This window comes from Eriocheir sinensis, chromosome 36 (assembly GCF_024679095.1).
Source record: "Eriocheir sinensis breed Jianghai 21 chromosome 36, ASM2467909v1, whole genome shotgun sequence".
NCBI lineage: Eukaryota > Metazoa > Arthropoda > Malacostraca > Decapoda > Varunidae > Eriocheir > Eriocheir sinensis.
Window position 1 is genome coordinate 16807064 of NC_066544.1, and position 15589 is coordinate 16822652.

General features: G+C 39.4%; 1 protein-coding gene across 1 annotated transcript in view; it reads left to right on the forward strand.

Moving 5' to 3' along the window:
• Positions 1-235: 235 nt before the first annotated feature.
• Positions 236-15589, forward strand: part of LOC127007938 (protein gooseberry-like) — a 51365-nt gene continuing 36011 nt past the window's right edge. Inside the window, 1 exon segment of the mRNA XM_050879457.1 lies at positions 236-1371. Within this exon segment, the coding sequence (XP_050735414.1) occupies positions 1299-1371 (73 nt within the window). The 5' untranslated portion in view covers positions 236-1298.

A 15589-nucleotide genomic window follows, 5' to 3' on the forward strand; every position in this document is an offset into this window, starting at 1 on the left:
GGGAGAGAGAGAGGGAGAGAGGGAGAGAGAGAGGGCGAGAGAGAGGCGGGGCGTAACGCTAAACACACACACACAAACACACACACTCGGGTCAAAGCCACGCCCAGATCTTCATAATATTTACACAGCGCCTTGGATTACACTCGAAGCCCCGCCCACTGCCTCCCCTCCACCAATCAGAAGCGAGATCGAGGTTTGTGGGAGGCTGGAGCTTGAGGGACGGCAGCCAATGGGAGGGGAGACTCGCCCGACGGTGGTTGTCTTCGTGCGGCTAAGCGGAGAAGGACGAAGACGAGGTTGTGTTATTAGTTGTGTAGTGTTGGTGGTTGCTGGAACACGTGGTCGGTGGGGCTCTGTACCGTCTGGCCGTGTGACTGGAGACAGAGAGGACAGAGGCACAGGGAGAGAACGCGGATAAGAAGTACTAAGCCCCGTTGCAAAGGCTATGTACCGCTTGCCGACTGCCGCTGTGAGAGACAGAGAGAAGGCGAAAGAGACACATTACAGATAAGAAGAACAAAAGAAAGGATCTGTAACGCTGACTGTCTGGCACTGTGAGGAGAGACAGAGAGAGTCAAAGAAAGAGACAGACAGGGACAGCGAGAGAAAGAGAGCGTAATTCCCTCCTAACGTGCGAGAAGGGGAAAAGGACAGGTATAAACAGTGAAGTAAGGACAAGCACCTATTCACCTACCTGTCCACGACCCCCGGTAAAGACAGGTGGGGATACGAAGGAGCGACGCATTCCTCCACCTCCCACCCACTGGCCAACACTACACCGCCTGCGACAACGAGTTAATAACCGAACCTCCGTCCACGGCATCCTTACCCAACCCAAGGCAACACACGCTAACCCACGGGGACCCAAGAGAACCTAACCTGACCCAAACTAACGGAAGTCAACCCAAGATAACCCAAGCTAAACTAAGGTAACCCAAACCATCCCAAAACCAAACCAAGCTAACCCAAGTCAACCCAAGACAACCCAAGCCAAACTAAACTAACCCAAGTCAGATCAACCCAACCCCAGTGCCTTGCGGAGGGTAAAGTGACGGGGGACAGCCGCTCACCGTCACCCGTTCATCCGTTCACCCGTCAAACCGTCACCCGCCCAATAACCATCCACCGACCGTCCTGACCATCACCTGTCCACCCGTCACCCTCTCAACACCGTCCAACGCTGACCGTCACCCATCTAACGCCCATCGCTGACCGTCCCCCACCCACCACACGTCTGCGGGCGCGTGGGTGTGATCAGCGCCCATGAGGGTGTGAGGGGCGGCGGCGGCGTGCATGCCATGACCGTGACCGGCGGCGCCTCCACCATGATGCAGACGGTACAGCCTTGCTTCGTCGGCTACCCCTTCCAAGGTGAGATGCTGGGGCCGGGAGAGTTTGGCGGGAGTCCTGTGATTGGTTCTGTGTCCTTCGTCCTATGTCCTTCCTTCTATTCCTGTATGTTATTTGTTCTCTCTCTCTCTCTCTCTCTCATGTTCTCAAGGGGAAGTTCTGGGTCCTGGAGGGTTTAGCGGGAGTTCTGTGATGGATCTTGTGTGCTTGGTCCTATGTCCTTTCTGCTGGTTATTTGTTTTCTTTCTCTCTTATGTTCTCAAGGGGAGGTTCTGGGTCCTGGAGGGTTTAGCGGGAGTACTGCGGCTGGTCCTGTTTCCTTGGTTCTATTCTCCTACTCTTCCTTCTACTGGTTATCTGTGCTTGACCTTTTTTTTCTTTCTTCCTGTGTCCTTGTTCCTATAATCCTAATGTTGTTCCTATTGGGTATTTGTTATTCTATACTTTTCTGCCTTTTCTTAATTCCTGTGTTCTCGTTTCTATATCCTGTATTCTTGTTACTGATGGTTATTTGTTCTTTAGTATTTTTTCTGCTTTTCATCTTCTTGTGTCTTTGTTGCTATTTCCTTATTCCTGTTCTTATTGATTCTTGGTCTTTCTTTCTTCCTTGATTTTTTCTTTTAGTCTAGTTTATTTCCAAGGCAATTTCCACCCTCTCCTGTACTATCTTTTCTATTTCTCCTTCTATCGTTTCTTTTTTTTTTTTCTTAATTCCGTTCTTTATTATTCCTCAAAGTTGGGTTAACACGTGAAGTCATTCCTCGTCATCCTGTCTTCTGTGTCTTCTCGTATATTTATTGCTTATTTTTGTTCCTCTCCGGCTCCCTGTCTTCCCATCTTTCTTCCCATCTTTTTCTTCCTAGTTAAGTACATCTTCCCTCTTCCTTTTCCTCCACGGCTGTCTTCTCCTATTTCAAGAGATTGGCTCCTATTAAATTCCTTTTCTGTTTTGCATAATTTTCTTGTTCATCTTATTTAGTCTTTTAACTCCTCTCTTCCTTTCTTTGCATCCATTATTTTTTCGTCTTTCCTTCAGGTTATTATATCTTGCCCTGTTTTTCATCCTTATACCTTTCTCATCCTTAAATTCCTTCTCTGTTTTGCATAATTTTCCCGTCCATCATATTTAGTCTTTTAACTCTTCTACTCCTTTCCTTGCATACATTATTTTTTTTCGTCTTTCCTTCAGGTTATTATATCTTGATCTGCTTCTCATCCTTAAATTCCTTCTCTGTTTTGCATAATTTTCCCGTCCATCATATTTAGTCTTTTAACTCCTCTACTCCTTTCCTTGTATACATTATTTTTTTTCGTCTTTACTTCAGGTTTTTATATCTTGATCTGCTTTCTTGATCTGCTTCTCATCCTTAAATTCCTTCTCTCTTTTTCATAATTTTCTCGTCCATCATATTTAGTCTTTTAACTCCTCTACTCCTTTCCTTGCATACATTATTTTTTTTCGTCTTTCCTTCAGGTTATTATATCTTGATCTGCTTCTCATCCTTAAATTCCTTCTCTGTTTTTCATAATTTTCTCGTTCATCTTATTTAGTCTCTTAACTCCTCTACTCCTTTCTTTACATTATTTTTTTTTTTTCGTTTTTGCTTCAGGTTATTTATTATATCTTGCTCTGCTTCTCATCCTTATACCTTTCTCATCCTTAAATTCCTTCTCTGTTTTGCATAATTTTCTCGTTCATTTCTCTTCCTTTCTTTACATATATTATTTTTTTCGTCTTTCCTTCTGGTTATTATATCTTGCTCTGCTTCTTATCCCTACTCCTTTATTATCCTTATGCTTCTCTATTTCTTCTTCTTCTTCTCATTCTCTTTTATTTCCTTATCCTTTTCTATTCTTCTCTAGTTCCTCTTCTTCTCTTTCACTTTTATTATCCTCATCCTTCTGTAGTTCTTCTTCTTCTTCTTCTTCTTCTCGTTCTCTTTTATTTCCTTATCCTTTTCTATTCTTCTCTAGTTCTTCTTCTTCGCTTTCACTTTTATTATCCTCATCCTTCTCTAGTTCTTGTTCTTCTCATTCTCTTTTATTTCCTTATCCTTCTCTATTATTCTCTTACTCCTCTCTAGTTCTTCTCTCTCTTATCTCCTTATCCTTCTCTAGTTTTTCTTCTCCTCTTCCTCTTTAATTTCCTTCATTCCGTTTCTTCTTCCTCCGTTTCTTATCCTCAGTCATAGTCAGGGAAATACGGTGAGTAATAATAATAATAATGATAAAAATACAATTTTTTAAGCTTCGGTATACATAAATCATTAGAGTTAAATACATGTAAGAATGACCATGATAATAATTAAATCCATGACTTGCTGAATGGAAAACACACGACTGAGAAAAATATATAGTAGAAAAATAGAATGGTTAATAATGCAATAAAAGAAGGGAACAAGAGAGAGAAAATATGTGGATTAAGACGTCAAACCCTTATATGGGGGGGATGATGATTACCTGTCCCTCGTTAACGCCGCCAAAAAAAGAGTAGACAGGTGAGACAGGTAAAGGTAAAGAAAGGTAAGGAGTAAAAATATTAGCTATCTCTCCTTATTAATTTAAAGGCCCGGAGAAGAAGTAATGTTGTGGGAATTGTACGAGTTTTGCTTAATATAAAAAATCAACGTTGGACAGTAGAAGTTGAAGGGAAAGTATATTAGTAAAGGTAGAAAGGTAAGGAGCAAAAATATTAGCTATCTCTCCTTATTAATTTAAAGGCGCGGAGAAGAAGTATTGTTGTGAAAATTGAATGCGTTTTGCTTAAAATAAAAAAAAATCAACGTTGGACGGAAGATGTTAATGGGGTAATATACTGAGAAAGGTAAGGAAAGGTACGAAGGAAAAATATTATCTCTCCTTCCTTACTAATTTAAAGGCCCAGAGAAGAAGTATTGTTGTGAAAATTGAATGCGTTTTGCTTAAAATAAAAAAATCAACGTTGGACGGAAGATGTTAATGGGATAATATATTGAGATAGGTAGAGAAAGGTACGGAGGAAAAATTATGAACTCCTTCCTTATCAATTTAAAGACCTGGAGGAAATATTGTTGTGGTAACTGAATGAATTTTGCTGAATATAAATAAATCAACGCTGGACAGACGAAAGAAATAAAAAGGAAGATATATTGAATTGTCTTTTCTTTTTACGTCGGTGATAAGAACGTGTAAAGGGAAAGACACAAAGAAGGAAAGGAAGATAATAAAACCAAATTAAACAGAGAGATGTAGAGAGAATAAAGAGGGACGAACACGAACTAAACGAGAAAAAAAAACGTTACTATTATGAAAAGTGATAAGGAACATAAGTACTGGAGTGGTGATTGAACGACTTTAGCTAAATACATATAAACCATCGCTGGGTAGAAGAAGAAAATCAAATGGAAAATATATTACTTATTTTTCGTTGGTGATGAGATCGTGGGGGAAAGGTAAAAGAGATAGGGAAGTTAACAGTATTACAGGTCTGATGGAAAGCGAGAAACTGTAAAAATGGAAAATGGATAATAAAAAAATCCTATTAGTTTATTTTTTTTCGTTTGGTGATAAGGATGTGAAAATTGACGGTCGGTTAAAGAAGATGAAAAACGGTCTGAATTCAGCGTTATGAGTGGTAAAAATTATAATTCTAATAGTTTCTTTTTTTTCGTTTGGTGATAAGGATGTGAGAATTGACGGTCGGTTGTAAAGAATATAAAAAAAGGGTCTGAATTCAGCGTTATGAGTTGTATAAATTAAAATTCCAATAGTTTACTTTTTTTCGTTTGGTGATAAGGATGTGAAAATTGACGGTCGGTTGTAAAGAATATAAAAAAAGGGTCAGAATTCAGCGTTATGAGTTGTATAAATTAAAATTCCAATAGTTTCCTTTTTTTCGCTTGGTGATAAGGATGTGAGAATTGAGGATTGGTTGTAAAGATCAAAAAAAGGGTCAGATTTCAGCGTTACGAGTTGTATAAATTAAAATTCCAATAGTTTCCTTTTTCTCGTTTGTTGATAAAAATGTGAAAATTGACGGTCGGTTAAAGAAGATGAAAAACGGTCTGAATTCAGCGTTATGAGGTCTGACTCAAAGCGAGAAAATGTGTGAAAGAGTTTAAAAAAAAAGTTAATTCGGGAAATATACGAGTTTCTTTTTCTTTTCTTCTTTGATAATAAAAGCGTGTAAGTGATTCGAGCGTGCAAAGTAGCGTTAGTAAAGATTGAAAAAAAGAGTAAGGAGTCAAAGTTATTGCAAGTCAGCTGGAGAGCGAGAAAATGTGCGAGAGTTTTAAGAAAGTCAATCGGATTTTTTTTCTGTGATAAAAGCGAGTAAGTACAGAGGCAAGAAAGTATAAGAAGTCAACGTTATTACAAATTTAGTGGAAAGCGGGAATGTGCAAGAATTGGTTTGAAGAAGTTAATCGGAAAATATATTAGTTTCTTTTTTTTACGTTGGAATTAAGAGCGTGTAAAATGAAGTTAGTAAAGAGGTGAGAAAAAACAAAAGTCGACGATATTACAAGCCAGAAGGAGAAAGAGAAAGAAAAGGCAAGAGAAAGTTAAAGTCAGTGGAGAAATATATTAGGGTTTTTTTTGTGTGTGTGTGTAGATAAGAGCGTGTAAAATGAAGTTAGAAAGGAGATGAACAGAACAAGAAGTCGACGATATTACAAGCCAGAAGGAGAAAGAAAAAAAAGCAAGAAAAAGTTTAAAAAGTCATTGGAGAAATATACTAGTTTTTTTTTTTTTTTTGTCGATAAGAGCGTGTAAAATTAAGTTAGTAAAGAGATAAAAAAAAGCAGAAGCCAAAGCTCATACAAGTCGGACGGAAAGCGAAAATATGTAGAAATTGGTTAAGAAAATATCATACAAAGAATACTGAGCAAATAAGAGAAGTGATAGAAGGGGACGGTGAATCATAGAAGGTCCGCGGATAAATAAACAAATACAGGGGTGAAAATGTAATAAAAGAAGGACACATGAAGAAATAAAGAAAGTTAGGGAAAGAAAGAAAGACTGAGGAGATGGATGAAAAATAAGAATAAAAAGAATAAATAAGAGAATACTGAACAAATAAGAGAAGTGATAGAAGGGGACGGTGAATTATAGAAGGTCCGCGGGTAAATAAACAAATACAGGGGTGAAAATGTAGTTAAAGAAGGACACATGAATAAATAAAGAAAGTTAGGGAAGGAAAGAAAGACAGAGATGGATGAAAACTAAGAATTAAAAAAGAGAGAATGAGAGAAATATAAAAGACAGACAGCATGATCAAAAGGGTAAAATATAAGGAATGAAATCTAAAATATAAACAGAATGAAGAAAATAATATATGTAAGAATAAGAAGAACGAAGGAAAGACAGAGCAAAGGATAGAAGTTTAGAAAGATAGAAAGTAAAATATATTTGTAAGAAAGCGAATAAGAGGAAGAGAAAAACAGAAAGATAGACAGAGAGAAAAGATGAAAGGCGAAAAGAAACAGACAAAGAAAAGAGGAAGAAAGAAAAACAAAAATTTACAGAAAGAAAAAATAGGGAGACAAGAGAAATAAAAAGAAAGGAAAGTAGAAAGAAGACAAAAAAATGAGAGAAAAGAAAGAGAAAGAGAAAGATGAAGGAAAGCAGAAAAAAATATTTAAAGCAACACAAATTTAGAGGAAGGAAAACAAATAAACGATTGGTAAAGAAAAAAAAAACGAAGGGGTAAAGGGAAGAAAAAGAGGGAAAGAAAAGGGAAGAAAAAGGGAAAGAAAAGGATTGAAGAGACACACGCGGTGGTGGTGGTGACGGTGACGGTGGTGGTGACGGTGGCGGTGGGCGCGCCTGAGGTTGTTAATTAAGTGGGCCAATTAGAGGTAATGAGGGTTGTTTGCTGACGCCTGTGGGTGGAGGCTGACGAGGAGGACGAGGAGGAGGAGGAGGAATGGTTAGAAAAGGCGGCGGTGGGTCTTTTGTGGTGTGTGTGTATGTGTGTGTGTGTGTGTGTGTGTGTGTGTGTGTGTGTGGTCGGTAAACGTTCACGCTGATTATTTTATTTGTAGTATTTCTTCAATATTTAAATGCCTCATAATTTTCTACAACTTATTCTACTCCATTAAATACCTACAACTTTTTTTACATGTATATATCGACAATTTCTGTATTTGACAAAGTAAAAGAAAAGGTATTAATAGTAGTGGTAGTAATAGTAGTAGAAGTAGTAGTAGTAGTAGTAGTAGTAGTAGTAGTAGTAGTAGTAGTAGTAGTAGTAGCAATAATATATGCTTACTAATTCAAAATCCCTACAGTAGTTTTTTTTTATAACTCAATTTGTGTTTTCCCACAACTGAAATATATATAAAAAAGACGCGGGCATTATCTTTCCTGCAGCTTGTTTCTTTAATCAATTTAACCGATATTTTCCCCACAATAGAAATACATAAAGAAACACCGGTACTAAACTTCCTACATGTATCCCGAACCTAGAATTATCGACAAACAACGCATATATTTCCTTTACTTTATTTTAGTCATTTTTCAGCTCTTTCCTTCACGCAGCAACGTTACCCTGGCAAACACAACCACTTTTTCCTCCTTTCTCTTGCTTTCCGTACCTAATATATTTTCTGTATTTTATTTCCGTCACTTTTTAATTCCTTTATTCACGCCACAACGTTACCCTGGCAAACACAACCACTTTTTCCTCCTTTCTCTTGCTTTCCGTACCTAATATATTTTTTGTATTTTAATTCCGTCACTTTTTAATTCCTTTATTCACGCCACAACGTTACCCCGGCATACACAATCACTTTCTCCTCCTTTCTCCTGCTTTCCGTACATGATATATTTTCTGTATTTAATTTCCGTCACTTTTTAATTCCTTTATTCAAGCCACAACGTTACCCCGGCATACACAATCACTTTCTCCTCCTTTCTCCTGCTTTCCGTACTTGATATATTTTCTGTATTTAATTTCCGTCACTTTTTAATTCCTTTATTCACGCTACAACGTTACTCTGGCAAACACAATCACTTTCTCCTCCTTTCTCTTGCTTTCCGTACCTGATATATTTTCTGTATCTAATTTGCGTAACTTTTTAATTCCTTTATTCACGCTACAACGTTACTCTGGCAAACACAATCACTTTCCCCTCCTTTCTTTTGCTTTCCATAACTCATATATTTTCTGTATTTAATTTCCATCACTTTTTTAACTCCTTTCTATACTCCGCATCGTAACCCTGACCAGCGCAACCACTTTCTCCTCCACCCTTTCCTTTCTGTAGCCTTTGCCTTCTTTTTCTAGCACCCTCCCGGCAATGCGAGTCTCTAATGTCTCACTTCCTCATGCTAACTAACACTCAGCCTTTCCGTGTTCTGTGCGTTTAAATTACACAGCGGCCAAATTTAGAGTTAGTTCAGGCGGGATAAGAACCGACTCTCTATTCATATATTATTAGTATTATTTCTATCCGTCTTTGTGTGTATATTGAACTCTATCACGTCATTATAACGCCTAAGTTTGAATTACTGTACAAAAATCATTCACTCTAACTTAATTAAGAACAGTAACAGTAGTCGTAGTAGTAATGGTAGTAGTAGTAGTAGTAGTAGTAGTAGTAGTAGTAGTAGTAGTAGTAGTAGCAGTAGTAGTAGTAGTAGTAGTAGTAGTAGTAGTAGTAGTAGTAGTAGCAGTAGCATAAGTAAGAATACAAATACAATAAAGAAATATGATAAAAAATATACGAAAAACGAAACTGCGCTAACAAAATTATTTCCTCCATCGCCGCGCCGTCGCCGCTGCACCGCCGACACTCACGAACGGATGTCACGTTACGCATTACTCTCTCTCTCTCTCTCTCTCTCTCTCTCTCAGTGCATATGAATGAGAGCAAATACGCGGACGGAAAGCAAATACGATATAACTAATAGTACACACATCATTCTCTCTCTCTCTCTCTCCAAAGCAAATATCTCACGGACAATAAAATACGTCATCATCGCTATACTAAGGAAGGTCGTATATTAGTATCTATTTATCTATCTATCAATCTATCTCTATGTATATTAGCCTATTAATCTATCTACATGACTATCTACCTATCCATCTATCTCTCTCTCCAACGCAGATGCAGTAAAAAAGAAAGAAAACGAAAAAAGTAAAAGAAAAAGGGAAACGAAAAAGGAAGAAAAAGAGAACACAAAGAGAAAGAGAAAAGAGAGTAGAAAACAAGAAAAAGAAAAAGAAGAGAAAGGAGAACAGAAAGAAGAACAGAAAGAGGAGAGGAGATAGAGAGCAAATTTCTATCACCCAATTCACGCGAAAAATAAATAAATAAAAAGGGAAAGAAAGGAAAAAATGAAAGGAAGAGAAGAAGAGATATGGAAAGGGGAAAAATAACCTGATCGAGAGCAAATTGAAAGCACAAGACTGACGGGCATTTAGCAAGAAGGGCAAGCGAGGACATATTTATCAGAGAGGCATTTGGCTAGACGCGCAGACAGACAATACGTATATTATGTATCAGAGAGGCATTTAGCTAGGAAGGCAGACATAACATCCGAGAGGCATTTGGCTAGGAAGGCAGACAAACAGACATAACCTACTGTAATATGAGAGAGGCATTTGGGTAGACGCGCAGACAGACTATATATATTATGTATCAGAGAGGCATTTAGCTAGGAAGGTAGACATAACATCCGAGAGGCATTTAGCTAGGAAGGCAGACATAACATAAGAACATAAGAACATAAGGAGTCTGCAAGAGACCTACTGTAATATGAGAGAGGCATTTGGGTAGACGCGCAGACAGACTATATATAATGTATCAGAGAAGCATAAATCACCCTCTGTAGCGATATGTAAATAGCTTGTTGGGGCGAAGTGAGGGATGGTCTCTATAAATTGATGGTTATATTCGATGCAACGGTTGATGTGTTGTCTGTGTGTGTGTGCTTGCGTGAAGGTGAAGGAGGTGGAGGAGAAGGAGGAGGACGATGACGAAGAGGGAAAAGATGAGTATAGAAAGAGGAGAACAAGGAGAGATGGTAGAAAGCATAAGAATGATCAATATAAAATAAGGAAATGATGAAAATATATAAAGAGGAGGAAAGAGACGATGACGAAAAGAGTAAAAAGAACTATAGTTGAAAGAGGGAAACGAGGAGAAGGATGACGAAAAATAAAAGGAAAAGAAATGTAAAATAAAGATGATGAAAGAAAGGAGGAGGAAAAGGACGATGACGAAGAGGGAAAAGAAGACGTGTGGAAATAGGAAGTGGCCAGGAGAGGAATGTTGAAAAATGGAATTATAAGAGATATAATGAGGAAAAAGAAGGAAAAAGAAAAGAAAGGAGAAAGACGAGGAAAAGAAGGAAAAACAGAAAAAGATGAAAAAATGATGAAAAATTGAATTATAAGGAAGATATAACGAGGAAAAAAAGGAGGAAAAAGAAAAAAAAGGAGAAAGACGAGGAAAATAAGAAAAAATAGAAAAAAAGATGAAAACAAAATGGTGAAAAAATACATAAAGAAAAATTAAAAGAAAGAAAAGTTGAAATAGAAAGAGAAAAAAGAAAAGAAAAAGAAAACAAGAGAGAATGAAAAGTTAAAAATAGCAACAGAGAAAAAAGAAAGAAAGAAAAAAAGAGAGAGAGAGAGAGAGAGAGAGAGAGAGAGAGAGAGAGAGAGAGAGAGAGAGAGAGAGAGAGAGAGAGAGAGAGAGAGAGAGAGAGAGAGAGAATACTAGGAAAAATAGAAGGAAAAAATTGATGTCATCGGAATCATAGAAAAGAAGAAATAGAAAAATATGAGTCACTTATTTGCTCACTCACTTATTCATCTCCATTACTCTCTCTCTCTCTCTCTCTCTCTCCCCCCCCCCGGTCACGTGACGCTGTTTACTCACGATTGACACGTAATATTTTTTTCTTCGCCTCGCCAAAGAAAGTGACGAAAAATACGAACTAAGGAAAAATTATTGAAGATTTAATATTTTTTTCGGAAAGAGATAAAAGATAGGGTAGGCGAGGGAATATTTAAGCAGTAGTAGTAGTAGTAGTAGTAGTAGTAGTAGTAGTAATAGTAGTAGTAGTAGTAATAAAAGTAGTAGTAGTAGTAGTAGTAGTAGTAGTAGTATAGTAGTAGTAGCAGTAGTAGTAGTAGTAGGGGAGGCGGTGGCCGAGTGGTTGGCATGTGGGTGTAGTGAACTCGGGGACCAAAGTTCGAATCCCACTGATGCACGCTGACAATTTTCAACCAATGCCGAGTGGAGGAAGGTTACCCACATGCTGCCAAGACCTTCAATCAACCCTAACTTCAGCGACTTTGTTCAAGCGGAGCACCGGGGGGCAGCATGGGCCAAGCAAGAGGCATATACTACCACGGCAGCCACTATAAATAAAATCAGCCTGCACCACTAACGAGCTGGGGCAGTCGATGAGAGAGAGAGATCAGCTGAAACACGAAAATAACTTAAAACAGATATACAACAACGAGAATAGAACATGAAAGAAAAAAAACAGTAAAATTATACGTTCATAAATACAGAAACACACACACAAACGATAAATAAAGTGCAAAACAAGACAGAGAGAGAGAGAGAGAGGCACACCAATCGAGTTAACCACATGTTCCCGCCGTGTTCCCTCGCAGCTTCGATGTCTTAACTCACACAACGATCTTACGCGAACCGGGAAATTGTCGTACGAAGGGTTTTTACGATAATTTAACAGCAAAACAAAAAAATAATATAAAGATACTGAAAATAAGAGAGAGAGAGAGAGAGAGAGAGAGAGACTTACCAATAAGCTCACCATTTAAGTAACCCTGTGTGCACCTGTGTGTGTGTGTGTGTGTGTGTGTGTGTGTGTGTGTATGCAGCCACACGCACACGGCCCTAACACACACAGCAACAATGGAATAACCCTTCAGCGGCCATGTTGTGTGTGAGTGTGTGTCTGTGGGTGTGTGTGTGTGTGTGTGAGTGTGTGTGTGTGTGTGTGTGTGTGTGTGTGTGTGTGTGTGCATTTCCTTAACATTCCTTCCGATTCCTGTTACGAGAGAGAGAGAGAGAGAGAGAGAGAGAGAGAGAGAGAGAGAGAGAGTGTCAGTAGCCAGACCCGTGTATTGCTCTCACCACCTAATTGTTTTCTTACCGGGGAGTGAGACTGTACAGGTAAGAGTGTGTCTCTCTTTATTTTATCTCCTTTCTCTTTTTTCCTCTCTTTCTCCTCCTCCTCCTTCTCCTCCTTATCCTTCCCCTCTTTCTCAAACTTAAATATACACGTCAAGGAGCTGGTGATGGGTGCATTGAGAGGAGGAAGAACGGAAGGAAGAAAAGGAGAGGAAGGGAGGAGGGAGAGGATCGTAGAGGAAGGGAGACGAACGGAAGGTACAGGCCGGTGATAGATATACAGAGGAAGAAGAAAGGGAGGAAGATAGGGGGAGGGAGAGGGACTTTACAACCTGTCCGTTCATCTATCAGCGTCTAACCTGTGATTTACCTGAGAAAGTATTGTTGTTGTTGTTGTTGTTGTTTAAAGTAAATTAATATGAATATGAAAATGAAGGTGAACAATAATAATGATGACGATGATGAAATAAGAAGAAGGTAAAAAAGAAAGAAAATAGAGAAAAAAAGGAAGGAAAAGATAAAAAGAATGAGAAAAAACAGTAAACGAAAGAGAAGGAAAATAATGATTAAATGAAGAAGAAAGGAAATGAAAAAAAAACAAGAACAAGTAACTATTTCCTTACACACACACACACACACACACACACACACACACACACACACACACACACACACACACACACTGGAATTTACAAGAAGCTGTAAAACCTCAAGAATTGGATGTAAACAAAGAGAGAGGAAGGAAGGAAGAAAAGGAGGAGGGAAGGAGGGAAAGAAGGGAGGGAGGGAGGGAGGGAGGGAGGGAGTGAAAGTGAGAGGAGAGCGTGAATGAGAGATAATAGAAGGGAGGGAGGGAGGCAATGAAGGGCAGACAGAAAGAGAAAAAAAAATATAAGGAGGAGAAAACGAGGATAAAAGGAAGGAAATAGGAAAGAAAAGAGGAGAAAAAGGAAGGAATTAAGATTAGAATATAGTGATAAAGGAAGAAAAAATAGAAAAAGATAAATAAAAATAAACGAAGGCAATAGGAGGAAAATAAAAGAGATAGGAAAAAGGAAAGGAAGGAAAAATAGAAAGGAAGAAAGGAGAAACACTAGAAAAGAAGGAAAATGAGAGAAAGTGAGACAGAGAAAGGGAAAGCGTGGGAGAGAGAGAGAGAGAGAGAGAGAGAGAGAGAGAGCGCTATGGCCTGAGAACTGACCATTAGAAAGCTGTAAATCTGTAAATCGCTTCCAGTAGTGCAAATTCTCTCTCTCTCTCTCTCTCTCTCTCTCTCTCTCTGTGTGTGTGTGTGTGTGTGTGCTGAGAGAGAGAGAGAGAGAGAGAGAGAGAGAGAGAATTTTCCCCTCCGTCACATCCTCGACAAATTACCTCAAGGTGGCCAGAGTGATGGATCTCTCTCTACTCTAATTACTACGTAAATAAACGGAAAAACGAGGAGGAAAACGAAAATAACAATAAGAAAGGCAAAAAATGAAGTATCCGGAAATAAAGGAAGGAAGAAAGGAGGAATAAATGGAAGGAGAAAAGAGGAAGAAGAGGAGAGAAAGAGGAGGAAGAGGAGGAGGGTGATAAGACAATGAGAAAAAAAACACAATAAGGAAAGGAGAATATATAGAGGCATAGGAGAAGGAGGGAAGGAAAGAAGAGAGGCATAGAGGGAGAATAGTGGAGGAGGGGAGAGGAAGTGAGGAAGAGGAAGAGGAGGGTCAAGAGGAGGGTGGAAAGAGGAGTCAAAATGTTTCAAAACGTCACTTACACGACAAATGGCCGACGTGTCCTGTTACAGAGGGAGGGGAGGAGAGGGGGCGGAAGGGAGGGGAGGAGAGGGGAGGGGAGATAAGGGAAGGAGGAGGGAAAAGAAGGGAAGGAGAGAATAATTGCCGAGGTTCGGTAAGATAACTCATTGAGGAAGAAGGAACCTATTTGTCAGGAGGAGGAGGAGGAGGAAAAAGAAGAGGAAGAAGAGGAGGAGAAGGAAGCATGGAAGTGCAGGCAACAGAAAGCCTAATGACTCATCACGAGGTGCATGCTCTGGTAAATTAATCTGCTCGACAGCCGCTTGGTGAGGCAGAGCAGATGAAAGCGCTTGGGTATTCAAACAACTCCTGACGCAGCGAAGTAGCGGTCGATTCGAGTTTTAAAGGAGTTGATGGTATTCGCATTTATCACTTCTGAGGGAAGATTGTTCCAGTGGCGGATGACTCGGTTTGAGAAGAAACTCCTGCCAACGCTTGAATCGGTAGACCGGTATTTCTAGTTTTAAAATTGGTTTGTAGCTCAAAGAAACTTGGAGTGGTCGACATTATTAAAGTTTTTCAGGTACTTGAAGACCTGAATCATATCCCCTCATAGGCGTCTCTATTGCAGCGTGAAGAGGTTGAGGGCCATATTTTTAAACACTTCTGCGCCCAAGAACACGTAGTTTACTAGTCTTTCCTGGGAGTTTAGGGCATTTCCAGGGGTACTTTTATGACCCTGGTGGTAGTCTGAGCCTTCTTCTGTACCGTGAACCTAAAAGAATACTTATTATAACTCGATTAACCTCCTTTTTGGCCTTTGGAAATAGTTGGTGTGAGGGGTGGCAGCATCTGACAATACCAGCCTGAGTCGCTCGAGTCGTTCCTCGTATACGGAGGAAGAAGACGAAAAAACGAAAGACAAGGAAAGCCAGTCAGTACAGCTTAAACAATATGAAAGTCAGAGAAATAGACGGAAAGACACACACACACACACACACACACACACACACACACACACACACACACACACACACACCATTTCGCTCCTAATCACCGGGCCGGGACAATATCATCAGGAATAAGATATTAAAAGCTCCAGGTGACCGCCGAGCACCTGTAATCTGACGGTAATTGCCTTTTACGGCCAGGTGAGAGGAGGAGGAGGAGGAGGAGGAGAAATGTGAGAAGGGTTGAGGGAGGTGGAGGAAGGACAGTTAAGAGAGAATGGTCAGTTGGAGAAATGAGAAGAGAAAATGAGAGAGAGGAGGAGGAGGAGGAGGAAGAGGAGAAAGAAGAAGGGGAGGAGAATGATTAGGAGATGGAGGAAGAAGAGAAATATAGAAAGAGAATGAGGAGGAGGATAAGGATTGCGAGGAGGAGGAGGAGGAGGAGGAGAAAGAC